The sequence below is a fragment of the Mobula hypostoma genome, chromosome 13 (assembly GCF_963921235.1).
Source record: "Mobula hypostoma chromosome 13, sMobHyp1.1, whole genome shotgun sequence".
Taxonomy (NCBI): domain Eukaryota; kingdom Metazoa; phylum Chordata; class Chondrichthyes; order Myliobatiformes; family Myliobatidae; genus Mobula; species Mobula hypostoma.
This window is the reverse complement of record NC_086109.1, coordinates 50,024,350-50,037,632: the sequence shown is the minus strand read 5'-3', so window position 1 is coordinate 50,037,632 and position 13,283 is coordinate 50,024,350. Positions and strand designations below refer to the sequence as shown.

The 13,283-nt window shown below is 42.6% G+C and overlaps 1 protein-coding gene across 2 annotated transcripts in view; it reads right to left on the bottom strand.

Moving 5' to 3' along the window:
* Positions 1 to 13,283, bottom strand: part of cacna1sa (calcium channel, voltage-dependent, L type, alpha 1S subunit, a) — a 469,610-nt gene that overhangs the window by 430,628 nt on the left and 25,699 nt on the right. For both annotated transcript variants that reach the window (XM_063065671.1, XM_063065672.1), the window contains exon 2: positions 7,312 to 7,417. In XM_063065671.1, the coding sequence (XP_062921741.1) occupies positions 7,312 to 7,417 (106 nt within the window). The remainder of the gene's footprint in view (positions 1 to 7,311; positions 7,418 to 13,283) is intronic.

Here is a 13,283-nt window from a genome sequence, read left to right as displayed (position 1 = left end):
CTGTTCTAAGTGGATTAGGCCAGGTAAAAGCTTTTCCAATCTGCGCGCTAATATAGATGTAAATAGTTTGTAATCTAAATTAAGAACACTAATTGGCCGATAATTGCCACATTCTAGTTTATCTTTACCCGCTTTAGGAATAACTGAAATAATCGCTTCTCTCCAGGAAGGTGGAGTTTCTCCTCTCTGCAAGATCCAATTAAAGGTGTTAAGTAGTAATGGGGCTAACTGTGTCTTCAAGGACTTGTACCACTCTGAGGTAAACCCATCAGAACCCGGGGACTTTCCAGCCTTTAACCTAGAGATGACCACGTTCAGTTCTTTGACAGTTACTGGTTCTAATAAACTTTCATTTTGTAAATCTGTAAGTTTAGGTAGATCCAAAAAATTCAATACACTGTCTATATAGGGCTCATTGGGGGCCCGGGGTTGGGAGTACAGCTCTCGATAATATGTTTCAAAACTCTCTTGAATTTTACCTATTGTACTCTCCACAAGCTTTGTCTTTGGATTCTTTATTTTATGAATTGTATTGTCTGCTTGTTGTTTTTGTAATTTATATGCTAATAATCTAGCTGATTTACCTCCTACTTCATAATTCTTTTGTCTCAAGTAAAGAAAATTTCTTTGAGTTTCCAACGTATAAATATCATCAATTTCACTTTGCAATTTCCTAATTTCCTGTTTTCGATTTGAATTTCTTTTGTTGCTATCTACAACTTGAAGTTGTTTTAATTTTCCTTGAAGGTCTGCTAATTTTTGTGCATTGATTTTTTTCATGTGAGTGGTAATGGAAATAATTTTCCCTCTCAGTACAGCTTTCAATGTATCCCATAAGATCACTGGTGATGTTTCTCCCGTGTCATTAAGGTCTAGATATTCTTTGATTTCTCCCCTTAATCTCTCCATTACTTTCGGGTTATTGAGTATATGTGAGTTTAGCCTCCATAGTGTTTTCCTCATTTTCCTTTCCAGGATTAGAGACATAGAGACTGGGCTACGATCTGACAGATCAATTGTTGCAATATTACAGTTTTTTATCCTGAGTCTATCTGTATTAAAGATAAAGAAATAGTCTATCCTTGAATAGGCTGAATGAGGGAAAGAGTAATATGTATAATCTTTACTAGTAGGGTGTAATTCCCTCCAGACATCTATAATTCCCAACTCCTCCATCAATGAATTCACTTTCCGAGTCAGAGGTTTATTCCGAGTAACTATTCTTGAAGAATCTAATATAGGATTTAATCTAATATTAAAATCCCCTCCACAAATTACTACCCCTTGAGAACTGACCATTAGGTCAAAAATGTGTCTATAAAATGACCATTCACAACCTGGAGGAGCATAAACATTCAGCAATGTTATCTCTGTACCTTCTATTCTTCCTGTGATTTTTACGAACCGTCCTTCTTTGTCTTTAGTCTCTGAAATATGTTCATAATTAAGAGTACTTGATATTAAAGTAGCTACCCCTCTTTTGTGACTCAATTTATATGATGAATAAAATACATGCTTAAAGCCCATTCTTTTTAATTTTCCATGTTCAGATTGGCTCATATGTGTTTCCTGGAGGAAAGCTATTTGTGCCCTCTCTTTTTTCAATTTAGACATAATCTTATTTCTTTTAATTGGATTCAAAACCCCATTAACATTATAGGAAATTATTTTTACCAATTCAGTTTGCATTTTTCTCTAGTAGAAAAAAAACACTCTCCTTTTCTAACCAAACAGTAAGCAATCCCTTCTCAACAGTAAACCAAGACATATAACCACACCCTAGACATTTTTGAACGTGTAACATTTGAAAATTTTTCCCGACTTCCCACAGTGAGGCCTGAGCACCGACCCGCCTCAGTTCAGAGGGATAACCTCTATCTTCACCCTGTGTTAGAGGGCCCTCAGCAGTTTGAATAATCATAGAGAATTTTCTCCTATTTATGTCTCAACCAAATTACTATCATTCAAGTTATTCCGCCTAGTTTATTTTCAGTTACCAGTTTTCATTTTACCTTTAAGTCCGATTTACTCTTTTCAGTCATTTCTCTTAATTAATCTGTGTTCTCCGTACATTCGCGTCTGAATATTTGCAGCTTTTCCTTGTAGTTTGACACTCTGGTTCGTGTGGAGCGTCCTCGCCCCACTAACTGCCATGACTTCTGCCGAATCCTCTCCAGTAGCGACTCCGGTAGGGTGATAACTTTAATAGGTAGTCCCCGGTCCGCCAGGTCTGACGTTGCCTCCCCCACCGTAGCGTAAGTTTTTGTCCCTTCGTCGTAAAAGACTCTCAGCCGAGCTGGATACAGGGTCTGGAATCTGATGTTGTTTTCCTTCAGGACTCTCCGTGTTTCCGTATATTCCTTCCGTCTGGCAAGAATCCCCGGTGCGTAGTCGTGGTCTAAACTGATTTTACAGCTGTTCCACATGAAACCTTTCTTTTGCCATGCCCTTTTAAGCACCTCTTCCTTCGTTCTGTAACTGAGAAATCTGACCAGAATCGATCTGGGCTGGGCGCCTGCCGGGGGCTGTGGTGCCAACGCGCGGTGAGCCCTTTCTATCTGTAGGTCTTTTGCGGCCGGTATATCAAGGTTCTCTCTAAGTAGCTTCTCCACGAAGGGAATCATCAATCCGGGTTTACCTTCAGTTCCTTCGGGAACTCCGTAGATCCTCACATTTTCCCTTCTTGAGCGGCCTTCTTGATCTATTAGTTTCCACTGGAGTTGGTCTTGTAGCTTCAGCATTTCTGCTATCACCTCCTCTACGTTTTGTAGCTTCTCTTCAATTCCAACAATCCTCGCTTCGGCTTCATCTATCCGCGAGTTAGTTTTTACTATTTCTCCTTTAATATCTTCCAGCTGTTTGCTGTTATCTTGTCGGAACTCGCGAATCTCTCCGAGAATCAAAGACAGAGTCACCGATTCCCCCTCATTATCTCCGTCCTGGCTTGCCGTGGGGGAGCTAGGCCCGTCGCCTTGCTGCGTCTCTTTATGTTTATCAGCCTTCGGAGCAGACTTTTTAATCTTGTTCTTAGACATCATCCTTGCCCCTTTTATTAATATAGTTATGCAATATTAAGTATTTGTCTAAATTCGATTTTGGGGCAGTTTACCTTCTTTTTTGTCGAGAGACCTTTTCCTTACGCCACCATTCCCTTGATGACCCGGAAGTCGGCCGACGAAAATGATGTTGAAGAGGTTTTGGCATCCCATGACCAATAAACTGATAGATGAAGAGCTGATGCAATTGGAAGAGGAAAGGATAACAATTGAAACCGAATGCAGTAGCGAACGGACCGAAAGTGAAGTCATCCAGGAACTGAACATGAAGCAACTGCATGAGATTTTCGCTGCAATGATTGCAGAAAAGTACGACTTTAATTTTGAAAGGGTACGTAGCTTTAGGGCATATTTGCAGGATAGTTTGAGTGCTTACAAAGAACTGTATGATGGAAAAATGCACGAGGCTAAGCAGTCACGCATACTGTCATTTTTCAAGCCTTCCACATCAGCCACAGCAGACGAACCTCGACCTTCAACATCGAGGCAGGCAGACATAGAAGAAGATGACCTGCCTGCCCTGATGGAAACAAACGACAATGAGATGACTCCCCAGTGTCCCACCACTCCTACCCCAGGGCCACGGACCAATACTTTGCCGCAGAGAATGCAGCAGTAGCCAGGACGCACCCAACACATCTTTAAGAAAAAAAGCCGAAATAACAAGCTAATTAATTAGGTGCCGCCCGGCACGTAAATGTTGGCCCAGATCAAAGGCGATTGCCGATTGCGTCGCCTCTGATCTGGGCCAACATTTACGTGCTGGGCGGCACCTAATTAATCAGCTTGTTTATTTAGACTTTTTTCTTAAAGATGTGCTGGGTGCGTCCAGGCTACCGCCGTACCGCTGCATTCTTCGCAGATTGGTATTGGTTGGCAGCCTGGAGGGTGGGGGCCACTGCACCACCCTAACCTCCGATGACTCGGCCTAACACACCATCATCAGTGTGCTCAGCGCTGTCTTCCCGATTCCGGTAAGTGATACATACATTATTTCTACTTTATATAGGCTGTGTATTTTTATGTGTTATTTGGTATGATTTGGCAGCTTCATAGCTTAAAGGTTACTGGAGAGAGTGTTTCTGCCGAGAGCACTTGCGTGAGATTTTCGCTACGGAGAACAGTGAGGTAATGATTGTAGAAAAGTATTTCTACTTTATATAGGCTGTGTATTTATCCTATCATTCCTGCTTTTACTGTATGTTACTGTAATTTTAGGTTTTATGTGTTATTTGGCATGATTTGGTAAGTTATTTTTTGGGTCTGCGAATGCTCACAAATTTTTCCCATATAAATAAATGGTAATTGCTTCTTCATTTTACGACATTCTGGCTTACATAGGAAGGCTCTACCTACGGATGGCGGGGGAAACCTGTAGAGTGGATGTGGAGAGGATGTTTCCAGTACTGGGGGAGTCTAGGACCAGAAGGTACCAATAAAGTGGATATGGAGAGGATGGTTCCTCTAGAGGGAGAGTCTAGGACCAGAGGGCACAGATAGAGTGGATGTGGAGAGGATGTTTCCTATAGTGGGGGAGTCTAAGACCAGAGAGCACAGATAGAGTTGGTGTGGAGAGGATGTTTCCAGTACCGGGGAAGTCTAGGACCAGAGGGCACAGATAAAGTGGACATGGAAAGGATGTTTCCTACAGTAGAGGAGTCTAGGACCAGAGGGCACAGATAGAGTGGACATGGAGAGGATGTTTCATTTATTGGGGGAGTCTAGGACCAGACGGCACATCCAATGATCGGACAAAGTCAGCATGGATTTGTGAAAGGAAAATCATGTCTGACGAATCTCATAGAATTTTTTGAGGATGTAACTAGTAGAGTGGATAGGGGAGAACCAGTGGATGTGGTATATTTGGATTTTCAAAAGGCTTTTGACAAGGTCCCACACAGGAGATTAGTGTGCAAACTTAAAGCACACGGTATTGGGGGTAAGGTATTGGTGTGGGTGGAGAATTGGTTAGCAGACAGGAAGCAAAGAGTGGGAGTAAACGGGACCTTTTCAGAATGGCAGGCGGTGACTAGTGGGGTACCGCAAGGCTCAGTGCTGGGACCCCAGTTGTTTACAATATATATTAATGACTTGGATGAGGGAACTAAATGCAGCATCTCCAAGTTTGCGGATGACACGAAGCTGGGTGGCAGTGTTAGCAGTGAGGAGGATGCTAAGAGGATGCAGGGTGACTTGGATAGGTTGGGTGAGTGGGCAAACTCGTGGCAGATGCAATTTAATGTGGATAAATGTGAAGTTATCCACTTTGGTGGCAAAAATAGGAAAACAGATTATTATCTGAATGGTGGCCGATTAGGAAAAGGGGAGGTGCAACGAGACCTGGGTGTCATTATACACCAGTCATTGAAAGTGGGCATGCAGGTACAGCAGGCGGTGAAAAAGGCGAACGGTATGCTGCCATTTATAGCAAGAGGATTCGAGTACAGGAGCAGGGAGGTACTACTGCAGTTGTACAAGGCCTTGGTGAGACCACACCTGGAGTATTGTGTGCAGTTTTGGTCCCCTAATCTGAGGAAAGACATCTTTGCCATAGAGGGAGTACAAAGAAGGTTCACCAGATTGATTCCTGGGATGGCAGGTCTTTCATATGAAGAAAGACTGGATGAACTGGGCTTGTACTCGTTGGAATTTAGAAGATTGAGGGGGGATCTGATTGAAACGTATAAGATCCTAAAGGGATTGGACAGGCTAGATGCGGGAAGATTGTTCCCGATGTTGGGGAGGTCCAGAACGAGGGGTCACAGTTTGAGGATAGAGGGGAAGCCTTTTAGGACCGAGATTAGGAAAAACTTCTTCACACAGAGAGTGGTGAATCTGTGGAATTCTCTGCCACAGCAAACTGTTGAGGCCAGTTCATTAGCTATGTTTAAAAGGAAGTTAGATATGGCCCTTGTGGCTACAGGGGTCAGGGGGTATGGAGGGAAGGCTGGGTTCTGAGTTGGATGATCAGCCATGATCATAATAAATGGCGGTGCAGGCTCGAAGGGCCGAATGGCCTACTCCTGCACCTATTTTCTATGTTTCTATGTTTCTATTTAGAACAGAGATGAAAAGGAACATCTTTAGCCAGAGGGTGGTGAATGTGTGGAATTCATTGCCACTGATTGCTCTGAAGGCAAGTCATTGGGTATATTTAAAGCAGAAGTTGACAGGTTTTTGATTAGTCAGGGTGTCTCAGGTTAGGAGGAGAAGGCAGGTGAAAGGGGTTGAGAGTGATAATAAATCCGCCAAGATGGAATGGTGCAGCAGACTCGATGATCTAAATTGCCTAATTCTGCTCCTATGTCTTATGGTCTAAATCTAATTGCCAAAATAAGAGTCGAACAGCTAACTAGCAACCTCAAGCTTTGCTCCCTGATTTTCGCTGGAGCTTACAGTTTACAAAACCTGACACCAGGTCGGGCAGGTAAACCATATCCTGGTAATTGTGGCTGCATGAGGCCGGAAAAAAAGTCACATCCTTCACTGGGAGGGTCGGAAAGGAAGTTCACGTTGCAGGCTACAGAGAGAGAGAAGTGACACTAGATACCAGATCAAAGTTCCATCCTGAGGTTGCTCACAACTTTCATATCCAAAGGTCAAAGGAGAAGTAGCCACACTATTCAACACACACAAGATACTGGAGGAATTCAGCTGGTCAGGCAGCATCTATGGAGAGGAATAAACTGTCGACATTTTGGTCCAAGACCATTTATGAGGACTGAAAAGGTAGGGGGAAGTAGCCAGGATAAGAAGGTGGCGGGAGAGGAAGGAGTACAGTACAAGCTGCTCGGTGATAGGTGAGGGGAAAGGTGGGTAGATAGGAGAGCAGGACATGAAGTAAGAAGCTGGGAAGTGATAAGTGGAAGAGGTAAAGACTGAAGAAGAAGGAACCTGATAGGATAGTGGACCATGGAAGAAAGGGAAGGAGGAGGGTCACCCAAGGGAGGTGATGGGCAGGTGAGGAGAGAAGAGTTAAGAGGGGAGCCAAAATGGATTTATTTTTCCATCAGATGCAGCTGGATTCCAGGTTGAGTGTACAAGAAAAGTTCTTCTATATTCCTTTTATTTGGATTCTCGAATCTGGTTTTGTTTGTTTGTCTGGTTGTTAAATATTATATATGTCTGCTTATTTATTTCTGTATTTATTCAAAGAAAGTGGTTTATTCATGGAATAGGGTAACTGATTGAGACAGGTGGGTCTTCCCCCTCAACTAGACCCTCTATGTTTGGCTTATATTCATGTTCTACTTACCAACTTGAAGTTGAAGGAATTGGTGTCATCTTCCGGGAGAGGCTCAAACACGGCAAGAGCGATACAATTGGCGAAGATGGTAATGAGGATGATAATTTCAAACGGTCTGGCAGTGCAGTCAAGGAAAAGATATTCATGATCTAGTGGCCACACAATATCAGAGCCCTCAGCCCCTCAGTGTTGTCAAAGACCCCTCCCATCCATCCCACAAACTCTCTGACCTCCTACTGTCAGGCAGAAGGTACTGCTGTATAACAAAAAGGATTGTTAGGCTGTGAGGCTTCTGCACATCCTACTCCCCCAGTACACATTATTTATGTCAGCGCCTGTTGCTGTTGTACATTTAACTATTTGTCACATATGCACTTTATGTCAACTTGAACATCCACAGAATATCTTTTAATGTTATTGTGTTAATATAATCAGAAACAGGTTAAATCTCTGCCATTTGTCATGAAATTGTTTTTTTGCTGCAGCAGCAGCATTGCAAAACGTAATAAAAACTACAAATTACAATCAGAAATGTATAAATGTGTGTGTGTAAACTGTATATGAAAAACTATTAAAATTAATAAGTAGTACAAAATGAGAGTAAAATAGTGAGGTAGTGTTCATGGCTTCACTGTCCATTCAGAAATCTGTTAGCGGTGGGAAAGAAGCTGTTCCTAAAATGTTAGTTGCGTGTCTTAAGGCTCCTGCACATCCTCCTTGATGGTAGCAATCAAGGAGCAATTACTTGATGAGCTGTATGTGATATCTGTACTGTGTTTTGCACCTCCATCCCAGAGGAACGTTGTCTGATGAGCTGTACATGATACCTGTCCTGCGTTTTGTACCTGGGTCCCAGAGGAACGTTGTCTGATGAGCTGTATGTGATATCTGTCCTGTGTTTTGCGCCTGGGTCCCAGAGGAACGTTGTCTGATGAGCTGTATGTGATATCTGTCCTGTGTTTTCCACCTGGGTCCCAGAGGAACATTGTCTGATGAGCTGTATGTGATATCTGTCCTGTGTTTTGTACCTGAGTCCCAGAGGAACGTTGTCTGATGAGCTGTATGTGATAACTGTCCTGTGTTTTTTATCTGGGTCCCAGAGGAACATTGATTTGTTTAGCTGTATACATGTGTATGGATGAAAGGCAATAAACTTGAACTTGATATGCATTTAAGAATAAAGTTCCTGAAGAAAAGCTCAAAGGCAAGTTGCCATGGGCTCAGCACAATCCTCATTAGGGAAGTTTGCCTGTTTCACAACCCCAATGTCAAGTTGTCTAGACCCTTGTACTCCTGATGTGTATGTTTCGGGTATACGGGCCTGACACTAGGCCCACATCATCTTTTCCCCTCAAAGCCATGGAGGTGCATATCGACTTCAGGAGAAAAGTGTTTCTTCTCCACCCTCTCATTATCAACAACTCTAAAGTCAGCATTGTTTCAACATTCACGTTTCTGGGCATTATTATTTCACAGGACCTCATGTGGGAGAAACATGGGGTTCTCATGGTAATTCCATTAACAAAAAGACACTGCACAGGATGTACTTCTTGTGCCAGTTGGTAAAATTCCATCTTCCCTAGAACACCCCGGTGCAATTCTACACGGCATCATAGAGAGCAGCTTCTCGTCATCCATCACCGTCCAGTTTTGTGCAGCATCCTCTCACAAATGCAAAAACTACAGCACAGTCAGGTCAGCAGAGAAGGTCACTGGCTGCAGTCCACCAGCACTGCAGGACTGGTGTGTGTCCCCGACAGAGATGCAGGCAGGAAAGAATCATCGCGGACACTCCCCAACCTGCAAAATGCCTTTTTCCAAAAGCTCCCTTCTGGAAAAATACTTTAGGGCTACTTAAACAAAACCTTCACACTATCTTAAATTTTCTTCTCCCAGGCAGTTAATCTGATCAACCATTCTAGTTATTCCCCCCGCCCCACCTCACAGTCACTCCACTGCACTGTCAACACTTTAAGTTGCTTTTTGTAAAGCTGATTACATTGTATTTATGTATTCATGCACATTTTATTCCATATCTGTATCTTAACCTCTAACATTTTATCTAATTCTTTATAATTGCTGAATGTTGTTGTTGTTTGTTGCATGTCACACCCTGATCAACACACCAGAGCAAATAGGTTATATTATTACTTTTTTCCTTGTGACCATATGTTTTTCTGAAATCATAGCTAATGTGCTGTTTGTGCTGTGTGCTGTGTGCTATTGGTTATATGTCTTGCACCTTGGCCCCGGAGGAACACTGTTCCTTTTGGCTATATTTATTTATGGTTGAATAATAATTAAACTTGAACAAATTCCTAATACATGTAAATGAATATGATGCATAAACTTGATCATTGACCATTATCACCATGAAAATTGCAAGATTAACTTCAGTATTGAGCAAGCCAAGATGAGGAGATGAGCTCAGTAGGTAAGAGGGTTTGTGGAAGTTGTGATAAAGCGAGGTTTAAAGGCAACGTTCAGGCAAGCACAGCCCGGGGCAGTTGTAGTCAAGTGAGACCTTGGTGATGAGACAGCCAGAGCTAGCCTTGCCCACTGCAGACAGATGGGTGAGAATGACAGTGGCAGCGTGTAATCAACCTAGAAGAACATAACTTCCCTTTACACATAAGGGGTGCCAGAGGCAGATGTGATAGGAACAATGGAAGGACAAAAACTAAGGGATGATCTCTTTATTAATTTTAAAATATCATTGGTTGTCAGCTTGAAGGTTCAATTGACTTTTAACACCTCTATTCTGAATGGCAATTGGTAATAAATTCAAATATACGCACTTTACCAAATGGTCAGCTCCATAACCGATAAGCCAATTCTGCATAAAAATAGCAGCTTCAGTACTGTTTGGGTGGCAGAGACCCATGCTGTTCTCCATGTACACAAGCAAAATTTAAAAAAACTTGAGGTGTAAGAGTGTATGTGTTCTGGGCCCAGTTGGTATAGTTATTGTATTTTATAATCAGCGAAAACAGGCTGTCCTGGCCTTCTGGAAAGGCAGATAACAAACTCATCCACCTGTATCTCCAATTCCTCAATTAACAACAAGAAACACTTCTCAACCCTTCACCTCAGGGTCTCCTATAACAATTAGCTTTATTTTCACACATACAGAACATCCAAACACACAGTGAAATGCACTGATTGTATCGTGCAAGTGTCACCATACATTCAGGTGCCAGTTTACCATGCCCAAAACTCAGTAACCGCAACCGGTATATCTTTCGAAAGTGCGAGGAAACCGGCACACCATTAAGGGCCCAAACAGTCCTTCCAAGTGAGGTGACACTTCACCTGTGAGTCAGTCGCCATCATCTACTGTATCTGTCGCTCCCAGTGAGGCCTCCTCTACATTGGTGACACCCAACGTGGATTCAGGGACCACTTTGTCGAGCGCCTTCACAATGGCTTGCACAAAAGGTAGGATTTCACAGTGACCACACATTTGAATTTGACTTCGCATTCCTATACTGATGTAAGACCATACCATAGGATACAGGAACAGAATTAGGCCATTTGGCCCATTGAGTCTGCTCCGCCATTTTATCATGGCTGATCCATTTTTCCTCTCAGCTCCAATCTCCTGCCTTCTCCCTGTATCCCTTCATGCCCTGACCAGTCAAGAAGCGATCAACCTCTGCCTTAAATATGCATAAGGACTTGCTGCCTGTGGCATTGAATTCCACAGATTTACTACTCTTTAGCTAAAGAAATTCCTCCTCATCTCCATTCCAAAGGATGTCCCTCCATTCTGAGACTATGTCCTCTGGTCTTTGACACTCCCACCATAGGAAACATCCTCTCTACATTCACTCTATCAAGGCCTTTCGCCATTTGATAAGTTTCAATCAGGTCACCCCCATTCTTCTGAATTCTAATGAATACAGGCCCAGAGCCATCAAACACTTTTCATATGGCAAGTCGTTTAATCATGGAATCATTTTCATGGATCTCCTTTGAACCCTCTCCAGTTTCAGCACATCCTTTCCAAGACAAGGGCCCCAAAACTGCTCACAATACTCCAAGTGAGGCTTCACTAGTGCTTTATCGACTCTAACATCTTCCCAACCACTGAGGTCAGACTTGTTTTTATATCCTAATCGTCTTGAAATGAATGCTAACATTGCATTTGCCTTCCTCACCACAGACTCAACCTGCAAATTAACCTTTAGGGAATCCTACACAAGGACTCTCAAGTCCCCTTTGTGCCTTAGATTTTTTGTATTTTCTCTCCATTTAGAAAGTAGTCAACCAAAGTGTGTGACCATATACTTCCTGCCACTGTATTCCATCTGCCACTTCTTTGCCCATGTTCCTAAGTCCTTCTGTTGCTTCTCTATTTCCTCAAAACGACCTGCCCCTCTACCTATCATTGTATCATCTGCAAACTTTGCAACAAAACCATCAATTCCTTCATCCAAACCATTGACATGTAACATAAAAAGAAACAGTCCCAGTACAGACCCCTGTGGAACACCATAGTCACTGGTAGCAAACCAGAAAAGGCTCCCTTCATTCCCACGCTTTGCCTCCTTCCAATCAGCCACTGCTTCATCCATGCTAGAATCTTTCCTGTAACACCGTGGGCTTGTAGTTTGTTAAGCAGCCTCATGTGTGGCACCTTGTCAAAGACCTTCTGAAAATCCAAGTACACAACATCAACCAATTCTCCTTTGTCTATCCAGCTTGCTACTTCATCAAAGAATTCCCACAGATTTGTCAGGCAAGATTTTCCCTTGAGGAAACCATGCTGACTATGGTCTATTTTACCATGTGCCCCTAAGTACCTTGAGATAAAATCCTTAACAATTGACTCCAGCATCTTCCCAACCACTGAGGTCAGACTAACTAGCCTATAATTTCCTTTCTTCTGCCTCGCTCCCTTCTCGGAGTGACGTTTGCAATTTTCCAGTCTTCCAGAACCATTCCAGAATCTAGCGATTCTTGAAAGATCATTAACAATGCCTCTACGATCTCTTCCGACACCTCTTTCAGAACCTGGGGTGTACACCATCTGGTCCAGGTGACTTATCTACCTTCAGACCTTTCAGTGTCCCAAGAACATTCTCCCTAGTATTGGTAGCTTCACACACTTCATATCCCCTGACACCTGGAACTTCCACCACACTGCTTGTGTCTTGCACAGTGAAGACTGTTGCAAAATACTTATTTGGTTCATCTGCCATTTTCTTGTCTTCTATTACTGCCACTCCAGCATCATTTTCCAGTGGTCCAATATCCACTCTCACGTCTCTTTTACACTTTATGTATCTGAAGAAACTTTTGGTATACTCCTTAATATTATTGGCTTGCTTACTTTTGTATTCCACCTTTACCCTCTTAATGACTTTTTTAGTTGCCTTCTGTTTGTTTTTAAAAGCTTCCCAATCCTCTAACTTCACACTAATTTTTGCTCTATTATGTGCCCTCTCTTTGGTTTTTATGTTGGCTTTGACTTCTCTTGTTAGTTACAACTGTATCATCTTGCTTTTAGATTAGATCTTCCTCTTGGTATGTATATTCTGGAATTGCTTCACGAAATTCCAGCCGTTGCTGCTCTGCCAATATGCCTGCCAATGTTCTTTTCCAATCAATTCTGGCCAACTCCTCTCTCATGCCTTTATAATTGCCTTTACTCAACTGTAATACTGATACATCTGACTTTAGCTTCTCCTTCTCAAACTTCAGGGTGAATTCAATCATATTATGATCACTTACCCCTTAGAGTTCTTCTACCTTAGGCTCCCTAATCGATTCTGGTTCATTGCACAACACCCAGTCCAGAATAGCTGATCCCCTAGTGGGCTCAACCATGAACTGCTCTAAAAAGCCATCTCACTGGCATTCTAGAAATTCCCACACTTGGGATCCAGCATCAACCTGATTTTCCCAATCTACCTGCATATTGAAGTCCCCCATGGCTATTGTAACATTGCCCTTTAGGCTTGCATTTTCTATCTCCT